Genomic DNA, 19,612 nt, shown 5'->3' with positions numbered 1-19,612 from the left:
GCATCAAGGACCTGATCTTATTTCAAGTCGACGGGAGTCTTCTTGATCTTCATTGATGGTAATATACCTATATTGTGTTTCTTGTTTTCAGGGTTCACTTGATGCCTGTGATCTATACATTTACATTTATATTTTTATATATATCCCCAGAATCATTTGGTACTGTGGACTTTGTTTCACTTGGGGTGGTTACCCAGGAAGTCCCTATATTTGAGAAGCGGGTATGACAGTCTTACAACTGAGAAGGTAATTGAAGTGTCCACTTATTGCTGTAGAGGGAGGCGTGGTGAGGCCTGGATGTGATTTAGCTCCTATATTCTCATACATACATTGTGTATTTTTTGTGTTCCAGCCTTCACATACCAGGAGGTTCCTGACGTATATTGGGAATATATCTGCTGTATACATGGCTCACTCTAATATAAGCTGGAAATCCATGGAAATCTAGGAGAATTACCTCACCATTACCCTATATTGCCATATATGGTGCTCTACTTGCTAAAATGACCCTATAATGAAGACGCCTAGTGCTTTTTAAACATGATTTTATTTGTTTGATATGTTCACCGTGCTCATGTTTAACCTCCTTATGATCTATGTGATCAAATAAAGTATTGTCTGAATTTTTTGAATTCATATTACTCCGCGTGGATCATTTAGTAACCTGTTTTCAGGTAGGGGGTGCTCTTGTCACACTACCATATTGTTTAGTACACTTTTACCCCTTCCTGCCCAGGCCAATTTTCAGCTTTCAGTGCTATCACACTTTGACAATTGTGTGGTCATGCAACACTGTACCCATATGAATTTTTAAGCATTTTATTGAGACAGATAAAGCTTTATTTTGGTGGGATTTTAAATTTTTTTTTTTTGCTTATAAAATTTAGCAAATAAATAGAATTTCATCATAAATCTTGGCCAAAATGTATTCCGTTATATTTTTAGTGTAAAAAAAAAAACCCCCCAAATTAGTTTATAACCAAAAATGATAATATTTAAACATTTTTTCTTTTTTTATATTTTTTCTTTATTTTTTTTATTACATACTGTCACCATGGTGACACTGTACTACTTGTGGTGGGTGGTGATTTTTTTTTTTTACACCCATGAAGGATGGAAAAGGATGTTTCTCCTTCTCTCTAGATGCATTCTTGCAGCCATTGAGAACTACTGTGTGAGCTGTGTTTGGTCACAGTTTGTCACTTGGTACAAGGCTGTTGTGAATAGTCTTGTACCATGTGAGTTCTATGATCATTCACAGATTTCACACGTAGTAAGCAATGATGTCACAAGTGACATCTTGCTTACTACTCTGCATGTGATCACTGATTGGCCAATCAGTGATCACATGATCGGGACCTCGTACAGAGGTCCCGTCTGACGATCAGTGTTCCACTGTGTCCGGAGGACACAGCGGGCACCAGATCGCGGTGCTGCGCACTTCCAAGGAGCGCGCACAAGCAGGGTGCGGGGAGGCCGTTTATAAACAGCCACCCGACCCTGCACTGCCACCGTCCGGCCATTTTATATACAACGGCCGGATGGGAGGTGGTTAAAGGATAAGTTCACCTTTGATAACATGTTACATGTTTCACCCATTTTTTATGGTGGAACTTGTAACATGTTCCAGTGCTGCAGCCGCTACACCCCAACCCCCCTCCCTCCCTCCGCTCACATGGCTGTGTCATTCATTCAGTGTGTAGTGTATAAACTACAAGTTTTGACAGCCTTAGCAACTGTTGGATTGTAGTTGTCGATAAACTACCATGGCACTATGGAACGCTGTGGTAGTTCATCGAGTCTTCCTGTCTGTATATATGCTTGCCCATACATCTCGTATGGGCAAGCATATATACCCGCAGGAGACCTGCATGGCACCAGCGATCTGCTGATTTGCTGGTGCAATACTTTACAGGCTCCTTTTTTTTTTTTTTTTTCCCTGCAAAAGGTGAACTTATCATTTAACACTTGATCATATGATCTGCCTAAGGGTTCTTGGGGAAGGCTATTTGGATATAACTGAAAAATGATCTCCTCTGGTGGAATTTTGATTCTTTCCTTCATCAGAGACTGTGGTCAGTGCTTCAGTAAAATAACTGGTACCGAGAGGGTTGAGGTTGAAATTGGAGGAGTAAAGTGGATTTAGTGTGTCTTAATTCTTATCGTCACTAAAGGACTGTTAGAGAAAGGAGAGTTTTATTTATCCCTGTGAAACATAGCATGTAAACATTTCTATATGTAAATCTTTTAAATTTCTTCTACCAGTACATGTTTATCAGCTGGACATCAGTGTGAAGCAAGGACAGGACAAGGTGAGAGAGCTGTTTCAGAAGAATGCACTTGTCACAGACCCAAGGGTGATTGATTTACTTGTAATCAAGGTAAAGTATTTTTATTTTTATAGTCCTGATCATATTCTTAAGCCTTTAAGATGCTTCTGCTTGTTATACTTTCCACCTAGTGAACCTTTATTTAGTAAGGTTATTTATACTGACAATATAGAAATTACACCGGCAACCAGTTAAAATGGTGTAAAATTGACTCAACCTTTCTGTTATGTGTGTCTGTGTGCCGCATGGAGAAGAGAGAGAGCAGCAAAGAGGATTTGAGAACAAAAATTGTGAAAAGCATGGACATTCTCAAGGTTACAAGCCCATCTCCAGCGATCTTAATGTTTCTGTGTCCACTGTGCGCAATATTGTCAAGAAGGTTACAGCCCATGACACTGTAGCTAATCTCCCTGGACGCGTACGAAATAGAAAAATTGGACAAAGATTGCAACAAAGAATTGTTCGAATGGTGGCTAATGAACCTTGATCAACTTCCTGACAAATTCAAGCTGATATTCAGGCACATGGTACAACTGTGCCAGCTCACATTATACGTTGCCATCTGAATGAAAAACTTGCCAAAACTTACCTGATATGCTGTGGAAAGACGAAACACAATTACAGCTTTTTGGTAAAGCCCATCATTCTACTATTTTCAGAAAAATGAGGCCTTAAAAGACTACAGTCCCTACAGTCAAGCATGGTGGAGGTTCACTGATGTTTTAGGGTTACTTTGCTATTTCAGGCAGTGGATGTCTTGACCAAGTGCATGGCATTATCAAATCTGAAGACTACCAAAGAATTCTAGGGTGCAATGTAGGGCCCAGTGTCAGAAAGTTGGGTCTCCGTCAGAGATCATGGGTCGTACAGCAGGAGAATGACCCAAAGCACACATTGAAAAACACCCAGAAATGGTTTCAGAGAAAGCGCTGGAGAGTACTGAACTGGCCAGCAATGAGTCCAGATCTCAATCCCATAGAGCACATGTGGAGAGATCTCAAAACAACAATTGCAAAAAAGAACCCTTCCAATCTAAGAGACCTGGAGCAGTTGGTGAAAGAAGAGTGGTCCAAAATTCCAGTAGAGAGATGTAAGAAACTCATTGATAGTTACAGGAAGCAATTGATTTCAGTTATTTCTTCCAAGGGGAGTACTACCAAATGTTAAATTGAGGGTGCTGATAATCTTGTCCAGTCCATTTTTGGAGTTTTACGTGAATGTGTCGGATATGGCTTTTTGTCTCTCCACTTTTTGTGTCATACCAATACAAACATTAGAAATAATCGTGAGAATGCCTAAACATTTGTAATTGCAACAATTTTCTGGGCGAAATGCGGGGGTGCTGATAATTTGTAAGCTCCAAGGAGCAGGGCCCTCCTATCCCTCTTGTATTGAAATGTATTTTTGCTGTATTGTCTCCCTTTATATTGTAAAGCGCTGAGCAAACTGTTGGCGCTATATAAATCCTGTATAATAATATAATAATTTTGGTCATGACTGTACATGGATCCATCATGTTAGTTAATGCTAAGCGTTCTCCAGTGCAGCCTGAGGAGCTATTCAAATGAGCACTCCAACCACCATCCTTTTCAGAGAGACTTGCTTTAACGATTTTACTGAGCCATCCAGGACTGCTTGGTATGCAGCTGGAATGTGTGTTTTGGATGGTCACTTGAGGTGCCTATGCTAGCAAACCCCAGATACTTTCCTTTCTTTTAGAACTTCAGTCCCTAGACACTCTCATTGCCCTTTTAGTGCTCTTGGTGTAACAAGCTGTAAACAAGCTAATGGCCACAAGAGCAGCAACACATTTGTTTGCATTTATCTTGAATTGATTGTAGCTGTCGCATCAGAGGATAAAACTGATAGAAATATTCCAACAACCCCCCCCCCCCCCAATACTGGCTTTCAGTTGACCACTTAACCTTTAACCTCAGACATAAACTAATTGGCAGGAAACTTCATCCTGAATATGAAGTCACCAGATAAAGGAACTATGCCCTGCAACAAAAAAAAAACACAATATGAACTGCAACAAAATGAATCTATTAAAAAAAGTGTCACACACTCAAAAGGGACTTGCAATATCACAGTACTGCTATGTACCTTATTCAGTGAAAAAAGGTAGCAAAAGCGAAACAGGACAGAAGTTACAAACAAGGATGAATGTGCACAGACACACCATCAAGGAACATAAGAGTTTTCTGCACACTTGTGGGATTTCATTTCTCACAACTAGACCACACTATGCAAGACATTAATGTTTTATTTCTTAAAGGATATGTTCACCCTTTGTAGCATGTTACACCCATATTCAGGGTGTAACATGTTACAATCTGACCGGCGCTCCACAGTGCCATGGTACTCCATCGAGCCTTTCTGTCAGTAGTATCTGCTTGCTCGTACAGGATGTAACAGCAAATAGATATACTGACGGGTCTAGGGGGGTCTGCTGATTGCTGAAGCAATGCTCCATAAACAAGAAATAATAAATGCACATTTTTTTTACCTGCAAGGTGAACTTATCCTTTTTGAAGGGCATTTCAAAACCACTCAGGAAAGGAAACATTTTGAACTAAAGTAGTACACCCAATCAAAAAATCGTACGAAAAATACTACTTTCAAAGCGATCGTACGATAATCTGATTGTTAGTACACAGCTTTCATCCGAAATTGATCAAAGGGACAAGCACGAAAAGTTTTCTCGTACGATACCAGATCGTACGATTTTCATTTTAATCAGTACAGTTTTCGTCTGAAAATACAATGCCAATTCATTAATTCTGAAATTGTAACTTTAGTAACCTCTTCACTATCTAAATGAGACTAGCATGCAAAATAAAGCAGATGATCATTCATCCAATATTCTCATCGTGTGCATGGGGCTTAAGAATAATTTTATTTGACACAAAAGGTAATGGGCTGGTTTTAGACCTAGGATTTCTTCATCATTCTCCAACAGTTTTATGCCCCCCCTTCTCATAAGCACATTCAAAAGGTGTTAATTATGCATTGGATTTCCTGTCTACCTGTCACATATTTTCTGAGGCCCTAAAATGCCAGGACAGTATAAACACTCCCCAAATGAGCCCTTTTTGGAAAGTAGACATTCCTGCACTCTTTACAAAATGGCTGAATTACCCAATTTCAGCTTTACAGACTATACAAGATAACGTATAGTGTGTTTATATATGTGTATTTATTGTGTTCAGGCATGCAGTTTTTGAAAATCTGCTAATCAGGTTTCATTTAAATTGTTCTTTTGGACTGAGCTTGTCTAAACACACAAACTACTTCAAAACCGTTTCAGTGGCTGTGAGCGCAGTATAAACTATATGTAGCCTCAGCTAGATATAGTATGTAGGGCTGTGTTCCGGCAGTGGGACAAGAACTCCCCGTCCTACTCCCCAGAACAAAATCTTTTCGCACTGAGCACTGCTCAGCCATTCAGAGGGAGCTTTGTGTTTTATGAATAAATGCAAAGTTTCCTTGAATTGAATGGGCTGTCCTATGAGTGAAACATATCAAGGTGCATACAAACGTTCATATGCATGATGCAGTGTTAAAGGGGGCCAAGGGACTTGTTGGAAACAAAAATGGTTCAGGTCTATAAACGTTTTAACACACTTTTCACCCAGCGTTTGCACATTTTTCAGTTGAGCCCTGGCTTGACTACCAGACAGTCTCTAGATTTACAACATGACTGGTCCATCTGTAACTGGTAATTCTGTCATCTCCCCACTTGATCTGTCTTGAGATGGATCCGCGACCTAAATCCCCGTGGCAAAAAACCTCCCTTCTTTTAACCTCCTTCTTTTTTCTTCACCTCCTTTGGTTCCTTTTATTGAGTTCTTTGGCTCCTCCTTCTCTATAACTCACTAGAAGACCCTCATCTCTTGCTTTCAGGACAATTCCCCTTCTTAATTCCATTCTCCTCCTGTATTGCTTAGCTGATCAAAGGATTGGGTGGGCTTTTCCAATTATCAGGACGCTGTACACTATGCAGCTTATGCTACACGATACAGTGGGTATAAAAAGTCTACACACCCCTGCTAAAATGTCAGGTTTATCTGATGAAATAAAATGAGACAAAGATAAATCATTTCAGAACTTTTTCCACCTTTTAATGTAACCTATAAACTGTACAACTCGGTTGAACAAAAATCTTTTAGGTGGAGGGAGGTAAAAATAAAAAACTAAAATAATGTGGTTGCATAAGTGTGCACACCCTTAAACTAATACTTTGTTGAAGCATCTATTGATTTTATTACAGCACTCAGTCTTTGTGGGTATGAGTCTACAGCATGGCACATCTTGACTTGGCAATATTTGGCCACTCTTTCTTGCAAAAACACTCCTCATCTGTCAGATTGCGTGGGCATCTCCTGTGCACAGCCGTCTTCGGATCACCCTACAGATTTTCGATTGGATTCAGGTCTGGGCTTTGGCTGGGCCATTCCAAAACTTTATTCTTCTTCTGGTGAAGCCAATCCTTTGTTGATTTGGATGTATGCTTTGGGTTGTTGTCATACTGAAAGATGAAGTTCCTCTTCATGTTCAGCTTTCTAGCAGAAGCCTGAAGGTTTTGTGCCAATTTTGACTAGTATTTGTAACTGTTCATAATTCCCTCTACCTTGACTAAGGCCCCAGTTCCAGCGGACGAAAAACAGCCCCAAAGCATGATGCTGCCACCACCATGCTTCACTGTGGGTATGGTGTTCTTTTGGTGATGTGCAGTGTTGTTTTTGCGCCAAACATATCTTTTGGAATTATGACCAAAAAGTTCAGCCTTGGTTTCTCCAGACCATCACACATTTTCCCACATGCTTTTGGGAGATTTCAGATATGTTTTTATAAAATTTAGCCGTGCTTGGATGTTTTTCTTTGTAAGAATAGGCTTCTGTCTTGCCACTCTACCCCATAGCCCAGACATATGAAGAATACGGGAGATTGTTGTCACATGTACCACACAGCCAGTACTTGCCAGATATTCCTGCAGCTCCTTTAATGTTGCTGTTGGCCTCTTGGCAGCCTCCCAGACCAGTTTTCTTCTTGTCTTTTCACCAATTTTGAAGGGACGTTCAGTTCTGGGTAATGTCACTGTTGCACCATATTTTCTCCATTTGATGACTGTGTTCCATGGTATATCTAATGCCTTAGAAATTCTTTTGTACCCTTCTCCTGACTGATACCTTTTAACAATGAGATCCCTCTGATGCTCTCTGTGGACCATGGCTTTTGCTGTAGGATGCGACTAAGAAAATGTAAGGAAAGACCTAATAGAACAGCTGAACTTTATTTGGGGGTTAACCAGAGACACTTTAAATGATGGCAGGTCTGTACTGACTCCTATTTAACATGATTTTGAATGTGATTACTTATTTGTGAACACGGCTACACCCCCAGTTATAAGAGGGTGTGCACACTTATGCAAACACATTATTTTTAAGTTTTTTTGTTTTTTTTTGTTTTTCGTTTACTCTCCCCCACAAAAGGTTTTATATTGTACAGTTTATAGGTCACATTAATGGTGAAAAAAGTTCTGAAATTATTTTTGTCTATTTTTTTAACATCACAGAAATCTTTGAATGGGGTGTGTAGATTTTTTTATATCCACTGTATATGTAACATTCTCATTATTGTAATAGACCATAATGGCAACGTTTTTACCAAGCTGTTATTGTTTGAGACCCCTGTGTGGGTCCATAATGTTGCCCTACTTCGATGTGTACGCACATTATATTTATGTACATTTCACTTTGATGTGCCAATAAAGCTCTTTTGTTACTAGAAAAATGTGCGACTGCTGTATGAACCTTATGTGAAAACATTTATAAATAGATCCTTAACCAGCCCCTCTAATGTAATGTAAATAAAATGCAGACAGGCAAGTCAAGCTTGGGTAGCAACCATAGCTCCCTCCTTAAATACAGTGGAGGAGGATGCATAGCCACCCAGGGACAGTCTGAAAACAAAACTACTGCAGGCATCGCTTTGTAAAAACTATAAAGTGACAATGTATTAAGTTAGGATACACGGTAAGGGATTTTATGTCATTTGTTTAAAACTATGCTGGTGAATAAAGGCTTGGATATATTGATTAAAAACGCACCTACTTGAAATATTTAGAGAAGGGGCACACACCCTGTATTCTCGCTGGGAGAGTCCATCTGGAAATTTATTCTGTAGCAACAGCGAACAAGTACAGACCTAGTGCTGGTCTTTGAAAAACATCAGGAACAGATAACTTCATTCACAAGCTGACATATTGTTGTGTTGTGGTTTTTTTCTTTAATGTTTATTTTTCCACATGAAATGAAAATGTATATGTTGTTTTCCCATAGATATTTTATCAACCACCTCAAATGGCTGTTCTTCCTACTCTCTCTTTTTTGGCTGCAACTAACAATTATTTTCATAATCAATTAGTTAGCCGATTTCATTGTTTCAATTATTTGATTAATTGGCTAAAAACCTCAAAGTTTAGTGTATAATTTGGGTAATAAAAGATTTTAAAAAAGAACCCAGGTACAGTGTTCAGCATAAATGAGTACACCCATTTTTTAAAAGTAAGATTTTAATCAATATCTCAATGTACACAAGAACAATTTCCAAAATGTTGACAAAAAAAACTGAGTTTTATAGCTCATTACATGACAGTAAGGTTAATAGTATAACTTAGATTACAAAATCTTCAGTTTTACTCAAATTGATGCAAAAATGAATATACCCGACAACAAAAACTACCACATATAGTATTTTGTATGACCTCCATGATTTGCAAGGACATCACCAAGTCTTCTAGGCATGGAATGAACAAGTTGGTGACATATTACAACATCTATCTTTTTCCTTTTTTCAAGAAGGACCTATTTTAGAGCCTGGATGCTGGATGGAGAGTGATGCTCAACTTGTCTCTTCAGAATTCTCCATAGGTGTTTGGGTTCAGATCAGGAGACACACTTGGCCACTGAATCCCTTTTCACCCTGTTCTTCTTCAGAAATGCAACAGTGGCCTTAGATGTGTGTTTTGAATCATTGTCCTGTTGGAAAAGTGCACAACGACCAAGGGCACGGAGTGATGGTAGCATCCTCTCTTTCAAAATAGAGCAGTACATTTGTGAATTCATAATACCATCAATGAAATGCAGCTCCCCGACACCAGCTGCACTCATGCAGCCCCACAGAAGGACCCTGCCACCACCATGTTTCACTGTAGGCATCATGCATTTTTCTTTGTACCTCTCACCTTTGTGACGCCATACAGTTTTGAAGCCATTAGTTCCAAAAACATTTATCTTGGTCTCATCACTCCAGAGTACAGAGTCCCAGTAGTCTTCTTCTTTTTCAGCTTGGGCCCTGGCAAATTCTAGATTAGCTTTTTTGTGCATGGGCTTTAGAAAAGGCTTCCTTTGTGGATAACATCCATGCATGCCACTCCTCTGCAGTGTACGCCGTATTGTGTCATGGGAAAATGACACACCTGCTCTTAACCTATCCTTTTATACACGTGCTTCTACTATGGAGGCTTTGGAAATTTTAGTTAGGTCCACAGTATATAGTGGACCCTTGACACGGGACTGTGGCTTACGCATGTATTTGCAAATGTGTGCAAATTTAACCCTCTGTTTTTAACGCATACTGTTAGATAGGGCCAAATTGGTTGTTTTGCAAGCTGGCTGGTAAGTGTTGCTGGAAAATCTTTTGTTTTGCGATGTGAATTGCCCTTCCATGTGCACCTTGCTGCTAAGGCTGATTATAGGTTGGGACGGTTGCCATTTTTTTTGTAGCATTAGATATGCCATGGAACACAGTGAAGACCGTCATGAAGTGGAGAAAATATGGCGCAACAGTGACATTACCAGGAACTGGACATCCCTCCAAAATTGATGAAAAGACGAGAAGAAAACTGGTCTGGGAGGCTGCCAAGAGGCCAACAGCAACATTAAAGGAGCTGCAGGAATATCTGGCATGTACTGGCTGTGTGGTACATGTGACAACAATCTCCCGTATTCTTCATATGTCTGGGCACTGGGGTAGAGTGGCAAGACGGAAGTCTTTTCTTACGAAAAAAAACATCCAAGCCCGGCTACATTTTGTAAAAACACATCTGAAGTCTCCTAAAAGCATGTGGGAAAATATGTTCTGATCTGATGAAACCAAGGGTAAACTTTTTGGCCATAATGCCAAAAGATATGTTTGGCACAAAAACAACACTGAACATCACCAAAAGAACACCATATCCACAGTGAAGCATGGTGGTGGCGGCATCATGCTTTGGGGCTGTTTTTCTTTAGGTGGAACTGGAGCCTTCGTCAGAGATGTACAGAGAAGTATGAACAGTTCCAAATACCAGTCAATATTGGCAGAAAACCTTCAGGCTTCTGCTAGAAAGCTGAACATGAAGAAGAACTTTGTCTTTCAGCATGACGACAACCAAAAGCATACATCCAAATCAAGAAAGGAATGGCTTCACCAGAAGAAGATTAAAGTTTTTGGAGTGGCCCAGACCTGAATCCGATCGAAAATCTGTGGGATGATCTGAAAAGCGCTGTGCACAGGAGATGCCCTCGCGATCTGACAGATCTGGAGTGTTTTTGCAAGGAACAGTGGGCAAATATTGCCAAGTTAAGATGTGCCATGCTGATAGACTCATACCCAAAAAGATTGAGTGCTGGAATAAAATCAGAAGGTGCTTAGAGTATTAGTTTAAGGGTGTGCACATTTATATACAACTATATTATTTTAGTTTTTTATTTTTACTTCCCTCCACCTAAAAGATTTCAGTTTGTTTAACTGAGTTGTACAGTTTATAGGTCACATTTTAAAGGTGTAAAAAGTTCTGAAATTATTTTTGTCTTGTTTTTTTACAACACAGAAACCTGATATTTTAACGGGTGTGTAGACTTTTTATAACCACTGTATTATGCATGACAGATTCTCTTGTCATAGGCAGGTAGCTTGACCCAAGCTAGTACGCCTGCTGTCACTTATGCTGGCCATACACAAATATTTTTCATTTTGAACATTTTAATTTTAAGAACATTCATTTGATTTTCTAATTGTTAGTGGGGTCAAATAGATGTCCATTTTTTTATTTTACCACAGTGACGGGAAAATTTGAAGAAGCAGAATAGAAAATCTTTCTCAAGCTAATGATTTCTCAGACAGTGCATGTGGGTTTTCATTCAGAAATTATGTTCATTTTAACCACCTCCCGCCCGCCATATAGTAATATGACGGACGCAAGGTGGTTCTCTCGTTCTGGGAGGACAACATATGACGTCCTCCCATTCTTACCACGCATGTGTGGCTCAGGGAGTGCGCGGCGATTGGCGGTGCACTGTGTCCCTCAGACACAGCGGATCACGGAAAGAGCCGAAGGTGTCGGCTCGGTCATGTGATCAGCTGTGTCCAATCACAGCTGATCACATGTAAACAGGGAAATGCCGGTTATCGGCATTTCTCTTCTCTCGAGCTGTCACGCTGACAGCTCGTGAGGAGAGGAGAGCCGGTAATCGGCTTTCTGCGGAGGGGACATGTACACTGATCATCAGGGCACTGATGATCAGTGTGCCCTGATGATCCGTGTAGCCACATCAATGCCACATATCCGTGCCTACCAGTGCACAGCAATGCCACATATCAGTGCCCATCTGAGCTGCCTTTCAGTGCCGCTTATCAGTGCCATGTTTCAGTGCTGCCTTTCAGTGATGCCTGTCAATGCCCATCAGTGCCACCTACCAGTGCAGCCTCATTAGCGCACATCAGTGAAGGAGAAAAATCACTTATTTACAAATTTTATAACAAAAACGAATTTTTTATTTTTTTTTCCCAAATTTTCAGTGGCTTTTAGTTTAAGAAAAAATAAAAAACCCAGAGGTGATTAAATACCACCAAAATAAAGCTCTATCCGTCACAAAAAATTATAAAAATTTCATATGGGTACAGTGTTGCATGACCGCGCAATTATCACTCAAAGTGCGACAGCGCTGAAAGCTGGAAATTGGCCTGGGCAGAAAGGGGGTATAAGTGCCCTGTAGGCTTGTGGTTAAATTTGAATGTTAAAGCAAGTAACATTTTTTTTGAATGGCATTTGTCTATTCATTGAATATAGAAATAATTTTTGTATGAATAATCTTGTCGGAAAATGGATACATGTATGGCCAGCATAAGACATTTGGGAGCAGCACTATAAGGGGTTCATTTATACTGTGAAACCGCAAAAAGAATATATAAGAAAGGTATAGAAGGGGTATATAAATATTTATATTAAATTAGTACTAAGGGCAGAGTATATATAATTTTATTTTTTTTTTTATTTATTTGTTTTATAATCAAAGGAAAACTGGTCAGTAATAAAGAGAAATATTTTTTTTTCTTTTTAATTTAGTTGTATATTTCTTGCTACTACCATAATCTACCACCAAACGAACAACCCAAAATAATTTCTCCTGATGATTGCAGTGATACCACATATATGCATGCTGTTTGTACCCAGAACCAGTAGTGTACATTTTTTTGCTTTTTTTTTTTTTTTTTTTTTTTTTTTTTTTTTTTATCCTCCCACTAACTGACACTGATACTAATTTAAAACTAAAAAAAAAAAAAAAAAAAATACTGACCTTGACCCAAACGGTAACCCTGGCACAGACTTAGATCAAACCTTAATCTAGGGTTTTTTGTTTTTGTTTTTTTTTTTTTAAATTAACTTATTTTTACACACTTTTTTTGTTTTTTGTGTTTTTTTTCTCTCTGTTCAATACAATGTCTCTCTCTCTCTCCCATTCAGAGAGAGGAAACGTGTGGGTGGGCATCACAGTGACTGATCACTGTGATAGCCAATCAGAGGCTATCATAGTGATCAGGTGACCTGGAATCAGGAGTTCCAGACCCCAATAATTAGAGCTGGAGCTAGGGCTTTTGGTGAGACCCCAGTCTCTGTGCTGGGAGCGGTCTGTACAGTGTGCTCCCAGCACAAAGATCGGTATGCAAATTAGCAACCCCATGGGAAAAAGGCCCGGTCCAGTAGGGCCGCATATTTGTGTGCAGTCGGCATGAAGAGGTTAAACCTTGGAAATTTTTTAACTACAACTTGCCATATTTACCTGCTCTGTGCAGTGGTTTTGCACAAAGCAGCCCTGATTCTCCTCTTCTGGGGTCCCCCACTGGCCCTTCTGGTTCCCCATGCCTTCAGAGTGCCCCTATAGCAAGTCATAGTATAAATTACCCCTATAGCAAGGTAAAAAAAAAAAACTTCTGCCTTTTTTATAATCACTTCCTTCACCTGCCCAGAACTACATGTCCAATGAGGCATTGCATCTCAAACATTAACAAGTTCGCAGGCACTTCCTGACTTGTATGGACGGTGTACTTAGCTGTATGTGTACTGCACTGTATTTTCTGATATGTTTTTACTGCCCTTGGACCATCCATGTAAACGAGGCCTAACCGGCCAAGTTATAGTGCAAAAATGGGAGTTAGAACATTGCCATAAACCATTAAATGGTAATGGGTATGCTTACAGTGGTCAGATTTTATTAATTTAGATAAAACTTTTATCCCAAAAAGAGAAACTGTTTCTGTAACTGCTTATAACGTGTCAGCTGGAGTTTGACTTTAATTTGTTGTTAACTTATGTAAAGTCCAACTACATCTACAAGTCTATCTAACACTACCCTCTCTACAGGTTGACACTGCTGCTGCCCAAGCGTGGCTAAATTGCTTATCCATAAATAGAGTGGAGGAGTGATTGTAGCCACCCTAAGATAGGAAGTGTTACTAACTGGATCATCAGGTGAAAACAGGGGACCAAAGGCCTAAAAAACGGAAAATAATGCAGCCACCACGTTCAAAGATTGGTAAGCTGCATATTAGTTTTTTTGCTTTTTTTTCTTTGTCTATTGTGGGTTTAGATAGGCTTTAACATGTTAATGACATACACTATATTGCCAAAAGTATTGGGACACCCCTCCAAATCATTGGATTCTGGTATTCCAATCACCTCCATGGCTGCAGCTATATAAAATCAAGCACCTAGGCATGCAGACTGCTTCTACAAACATTTGTGAAAGAATGGGTCGCTCTCAGGAGCTCAGTGAATTCAAGCGTGGTATTGTGATGGGTTGCCACCTGTGCAAGAAGTCCATTCGTGAAATTTTCTTGCCACTAAATATTCAACGGTCAATTGTTAGTGGTGTTGTAACAAAGTGGAAGCAACTGGGAACAACTACTCAACAACAAAGTGGTAGGCCACACAAAATGGCAGAGCGGGGTCAGCACGTGCTGAAGTGCGCAGAAGTCTTTCAATTGTCTGCAGAGTCAATAGCTGGAGACCTCCAAACTTCGTGTGGCCTGGTTTAGCACAACAACCGTACGTAGAGAGCTTCATGGAATGGGTTTCCATAGCCGAGCAGCTGTAGCCAAGCCTTACATCGCCAAGCGCAATGCAAAGCATCGGGTGCAGTGGCATAAAGCACGCTGCCACTGGACTCTAGAGCATTGGAGACGTGTTCTCTGGAGTGACAAATCACACTTCTCTGTCTGGCAATCTAATGGACGTGTCTGGGTTTGGCGGTTGCCAGGAGGAATGGTACTTTCCTGACTGCATTGTGCCAAGAGAAAAGTTTGGTGGATGGGAGATTATAGTGCGGAGTTGCTTTTCAGGGGTTGGGCTTGGCCCTTTAGTGTCAGTAAAGGGAACTCCTTAAGGCTTCAGCATTCCAAGACATTTTGGACAATTTCATGCTCCCAACGTTTGTGAGAACAGTTTGGGGATGGCCCCTTCCTGTTCCAAAATGACTGCACCAGTGCACAAAGCAAGGTCCATAAAGACATCTATGAGTGAGTTTGTGGTACAGGAACTTGACTGGCCTGCACAGAGTCCTGACCTCAACCTGATAGAACACCTTTGGGATGAATTAGAGCGGAGACTGCGATCCAGGCCTTCTCTGACAGTGCCTGACCTCACAAATGCGCTTCTGGAAGAATGGTCAAACATTCCCATAGACACACTCCTAAACCTTGTGGACAAGGCAGTTGTACAGGCAGGTGTCCCAATACTTTTGGCAATATAGTGTGTCAATGTAAGTGTGCAAGCCTGGTTGCTGCCATGTAGAGATAGGAGGCAATCGGGTACATACACTGAAAAGAAGCAGGTTCCAGTGGACAAATGCTCTTGTTGGATATAATCATTCAAATGCTCTTTAAAGTCACACTTCCTATGTTTCAATATTTGAAAGGAGAAGTACAGACAAAGCTTATTTGGCTGTACTTCTGTGGATCACAGGAGTGCAGTTCGTTCTACACTACTGTGACCCGTTTTCAGCCCGCTGTCAGCTGACGTCACAGAGCTGGTCCAGGCTTTGGAAAGATCGTGACCGCTCTCGGCACAGAAATGTTTGCATTTGCGGTGCATATATGCGACGTCTCGGCGTTAAAACCCACCTGCCGAGAGGCCAAAAACATGGCAACTTCCGACGGGAACAGGTTATGCTCTTTTGGTTTTCTATTTAACTCAATAAAACACAAGAAAACACACATTGTAATACCATTTACTTAACGTGCACACATGAATGTGTCATACTACATGATACTATGTCCATTGATTTTAGCTGAAAAATCAATGCACACTACATGCATTCAACCTGTGGTGAGTTGGGGGGGGGGGGGGTTGTTTTTTTGTGTTTGGTTTTTTTTTTGTAAGGCATTGTGAATTGTTGGGTCATTGGGGCTGTCAATATATATCCTTTTTTTCTAAGATGGGCCTTTTATACCCCTGTAAAAGTTCATAACCCCTCGAGGTGCTAAGAGTTCATTCCTCAATAAACTAGGTGTAGCCTTTCTGATTTTAGTCATGATGAAAAGGCTACAGGATGGCAGTCTAAAAAGAATTGAAGCTCTAAGGAAAGAGCTGTAGTGCTATGAAGTGGCTTAGAGGGCTTTCTTCTTTCTTAGTGGTATTTTATTGGAGAGGTTGGCCTGCTTTGCTTGAGCCCAAGAAAGGAAAGGTGTATTTGTTTCTATTTTTTTTTTTTTTTTTTTCTTTTGAAAACTGCATTGTGAATAAATACAATACACCACACTATAAAATGAGACATAAAGATTCAAGTCTAGAAGCAGATGATTTGTGAATCCATGAAGCAGAAACCCAGGTTGTGTACTTTGTTTTTGATAAGCCTTCTATGATTTTATTCCAGTGAGTATAATAAATTGGCAATACATGGAAATTCTGTTTGCACTATTTCTTTCTGCCTGTTTACAGCACACAGACAGAGGGGTCTTATGAGTACAAAGAGGTGAAACTGGTTCTGGTCATGCACCTGAGGCATACTGGATGTGGAAGTGCTGAACCGCTGCATCTGCAGAGTAGCAAAGGTTACTTATATACGGCTAAGCAGTATTCGTGCTGTCAGTCTGTGCAGGTGAAGGACTCTGTTAAAACAAATTTTACCACCCTCCTGTTTTTTTAGTCACATCCTAGAACAATTTGTCAGAGCTTTCTGTAAATTATGCTTACCGTCGTCTATTTCCAGAACCGCAGCATTTGAAAATGCACACTAATTCCTAAATTCCCCCTCCTGTTGCTGTAGTACTGTGGCAGTGTAAAACCTGCCTTTTTAACCACCTCCCACCCGCCATATAGTAATATGACGGACACAAGGTGGTTCTCTTGTTCTGGGAGGACATCATATGACGTCCTCCTATTCTAACCGCGCATGCGCAGCCCCCGGAGCGCACAGCGCGGCGATCGGCGGTGCGCTGTGTCCATCGGACACAGTGGATCACCGATTCACGGAAAGAGCCGAAGATGTCGGCTCGGTCATGTGATCAGCTGTGTCCAATCACAGCTGATCACATGTAAACAGGGAAATGCTGGTTATCGGCATTTCTCTCCTCTTGAGCTGTCATGCTGACAGCTCGAGAGGAGATCCGGTAATCGGCATTCCGCGGAGGGGACATGTACAATGATCATCAGAGCACTGATGATCAGTGTGCCCTGATGATCAGTGTAGCCCCAGCAGTGCCACCTGCCAGTGCCCATCTGAGCTGCCTTTCAGTGTCACCCAGCAGTGCCAGTCAGTGCCGCCTTCCTTTGCCCGTCAGTGCCATATATCAGTGCTGCCTTTCAGTGCCCATCAGTGATGCCTGTCAATGTCCATCAGTGCCACCTATCAGTGTCCATCAGTGCCCATCACTGCAGCCTCATTAGCGCACATCAGTGAAGGAGAAAAATCACTTATTTACAAAATTTTATAACAAAAATGAATAAACGTTTTTTTCCAAATTTTTCAGTGGTTTTTGGTTTAAGAAAAAATAAACCCAGAGTTGATTAAATACCACCAAAATAAAGCTCTGTCACAAAAAAATGCTAAAAATTTCATATGGGTACAGTGTTGCATGACCGCGCAATTGTCATTCAAAGTGCAACAGCGCTGAAACCTAGAAATTGGCATGGGCAGGAAGGGGGTATAAGTGCCCTGTAGGCTTGTGGTTAAAGGGATACTGTTGTGAGCAATTAATGAAGGCTGCCATTATTGAATTGATGTTTGAACTTCACTGCTGTCTGACCTGCTGACTTAGAAAAGGAAAAAGAGATGAGCATGCTTTTTTAACACTTCTTTTTAGCATGTTTGTTCTGTGTCTGGGACTGAAACACAGGCATCTAGCATTTTTAAGGAGTGGATTACAATGTCAGCCAACATATTTCACTCATGACAGTCGCTGTAAACCTAACTGAGCTTTGAGTTTACTTACTCTCAATACATTCTAGGTGCATCAAAGATGTGCAGAGTCTTAGAGAGAGTGTGCAAGCAGCCACAGCCTGCGTAGAAAAGAATGTCCCCTGCCAACATGCTGCATATAAGGACTGTTGCTTTGTGTGGAAGCAATGATCTTTCTTCACAGGTCACATTCCAAAGCTAGAGCTCTTTGTTTAGCAGAACTTCAGCTTCCTTCTGTGAAATAATTTCAGATAAGCTACCTTCTTACAAACCAGTAGCACCATATATGATTCAACATTACTAGATACGATCTTAAGTACTGTCAGAGTGGTAAGATCTTTTATAAGCCTCTTTTTTCAGTTGCTCAAAATGTAGTAAATTTTAGTAGAAATGGTGTGCCAGAAGTGGTTAAATGTCTTCTAGCCTATATATTCATGTACTGTGCATTAATAAATCATGTCCTGTATACCTATGTATACCCTTTGTGACCAATGGTAATGCTATTTTCAGGAGCATCATTGCATATTATTTTTTTTTTTTTTTTTTTTTTTTTTTTTTTTAGTATCTGTTAGAGTAGTTTTTATTTTTCATGTATGGGTTTTATGCAATATTTCTAACAGTTGTTTCTTTTTAGGGTAAGATGGACTTAGAAGAGACAATAAAGGTTTGGAAGCAAAGGACCCATATTATGCGATATTTTCATGAAACTGAAAATCCACGACCCACTGACTTCCTCGGCAAATTTTTGGCGGGTCAAGACTTTTAATTTAACCTTTTTGTCTGCAGTAATAAATATATTCTCCAAATATTTGTTTGCATTTTTGTTGTGTAAAATAATCCAAAGGAAATAAAAAGGAGATAGATTTAGGTCATTTGGTCTTGTTTAAAAATTATGACAAGCATGAAAAGAGTGAGAAACTAAATCTAACATGAGTATAAATTTACTGTATGTGATTTAACAAAAAGGTTAGATTCTTAATAGAATATATGAAGTAGCTTTAAAAGGGCCAAATTATGAGAAAAGTTGAGGATGTAAGGAAACCTGTCATCAAACAAAACACCACACTGATGGAGGCTGCCATTGTCTTGCTTACAAGTTCCATGATAACCCCAAGGCAGAGAAGCACCAGTTCAGCAGTGAGATGACTGCGTGATAACTAGTGTACAGCTTGTAAAATACAGTGGCAGCATTCATAAAACTGGGTTTTAGCCTAATGCCAGATTACCTGCTCTAAGTGGAACTTGAAAACAATTATGTGATTTTTAGTTTACTTGGCTTTATGTATTCGTGAAAGTAACAACTGCTGTCCTATGCGTGTGACAGGTTTGCTTCAGCCTGGAACGATCACTAATTCTCTTGTGAATTACAAAAGTGTTCTATGGCAACAAATTATTACTGTATAACAGCTATTTTTAAAATCTAAATGGACTGCACCATGCAAGTGTTCTAGCTAAGGAAATGCAAGCAGTAATAGGGTACCAAATATTGTCCCTCAAAATGCTGCTCCACTACAATAGAATAGCTTTCTTGTAAATATATAATATACAAAATGAATTTAA

The 19,612-nt window shown here is 40.1% G+C and overlaps 1 protein-coding gene and 1 long non-coding RNA gene across 2 annotated transcripts in view; both read left to right on the top strand.

Annotated features, from left to right (window-relative positions):
• NDUFA6 (NADH:ubiquinone oxidoreductase subunit A6) overlaps nt 1–18,860 on the top strand; it is a 29,055-nt gene extending 10,195 nt beyond the window's left edge. The window contains exons 2-3 of the mRNA XM_089692648.1: nt 2,266–2,381; nt 18,687–18,860. Coding sequence (XP_089548774.1) covers nt 2,266–2,381; nt 18,687–18,818 — 248 coding nt within the window. The 3' untranslated portion in view covers nt 18,819–18,860. The remainder of the gene's footprint in view (nt 1–2,265; nt 2,382–18,686) is intronic.
• LOC149449894 (uncharacterized) lies at nt 148–638 on the top strand. The gene is made up of 2 exons (XR_016315350.1): nt 148–246; nt 353–638. It is a non-coding gene; the product is annotated as an uncharacterized LOC149449894 (long non-coding RNA).
• Nucleotides 18,861–19,612: the final 752 nt, after the last annotated feature.

Source organism: Staurois parvus, unplaced genomic scaffold (assembly GCF_062004578.1).
Source record: "Staurois parvus isolate SC_StPar_1 unplaced genomic scaffold, SC_StPar_1.0 ptg000597l, whole genome shotgun sequence".
NCBI lineage: Eukaryota > Metazoa > Chordata > Amphibia > Anura > Ranidae > Staurois > Staurois parvus.
Note: the sequence above shows the minus strand (reverse complement) of the source record. Positions and strands in the feature narration are given on the sequence as shown.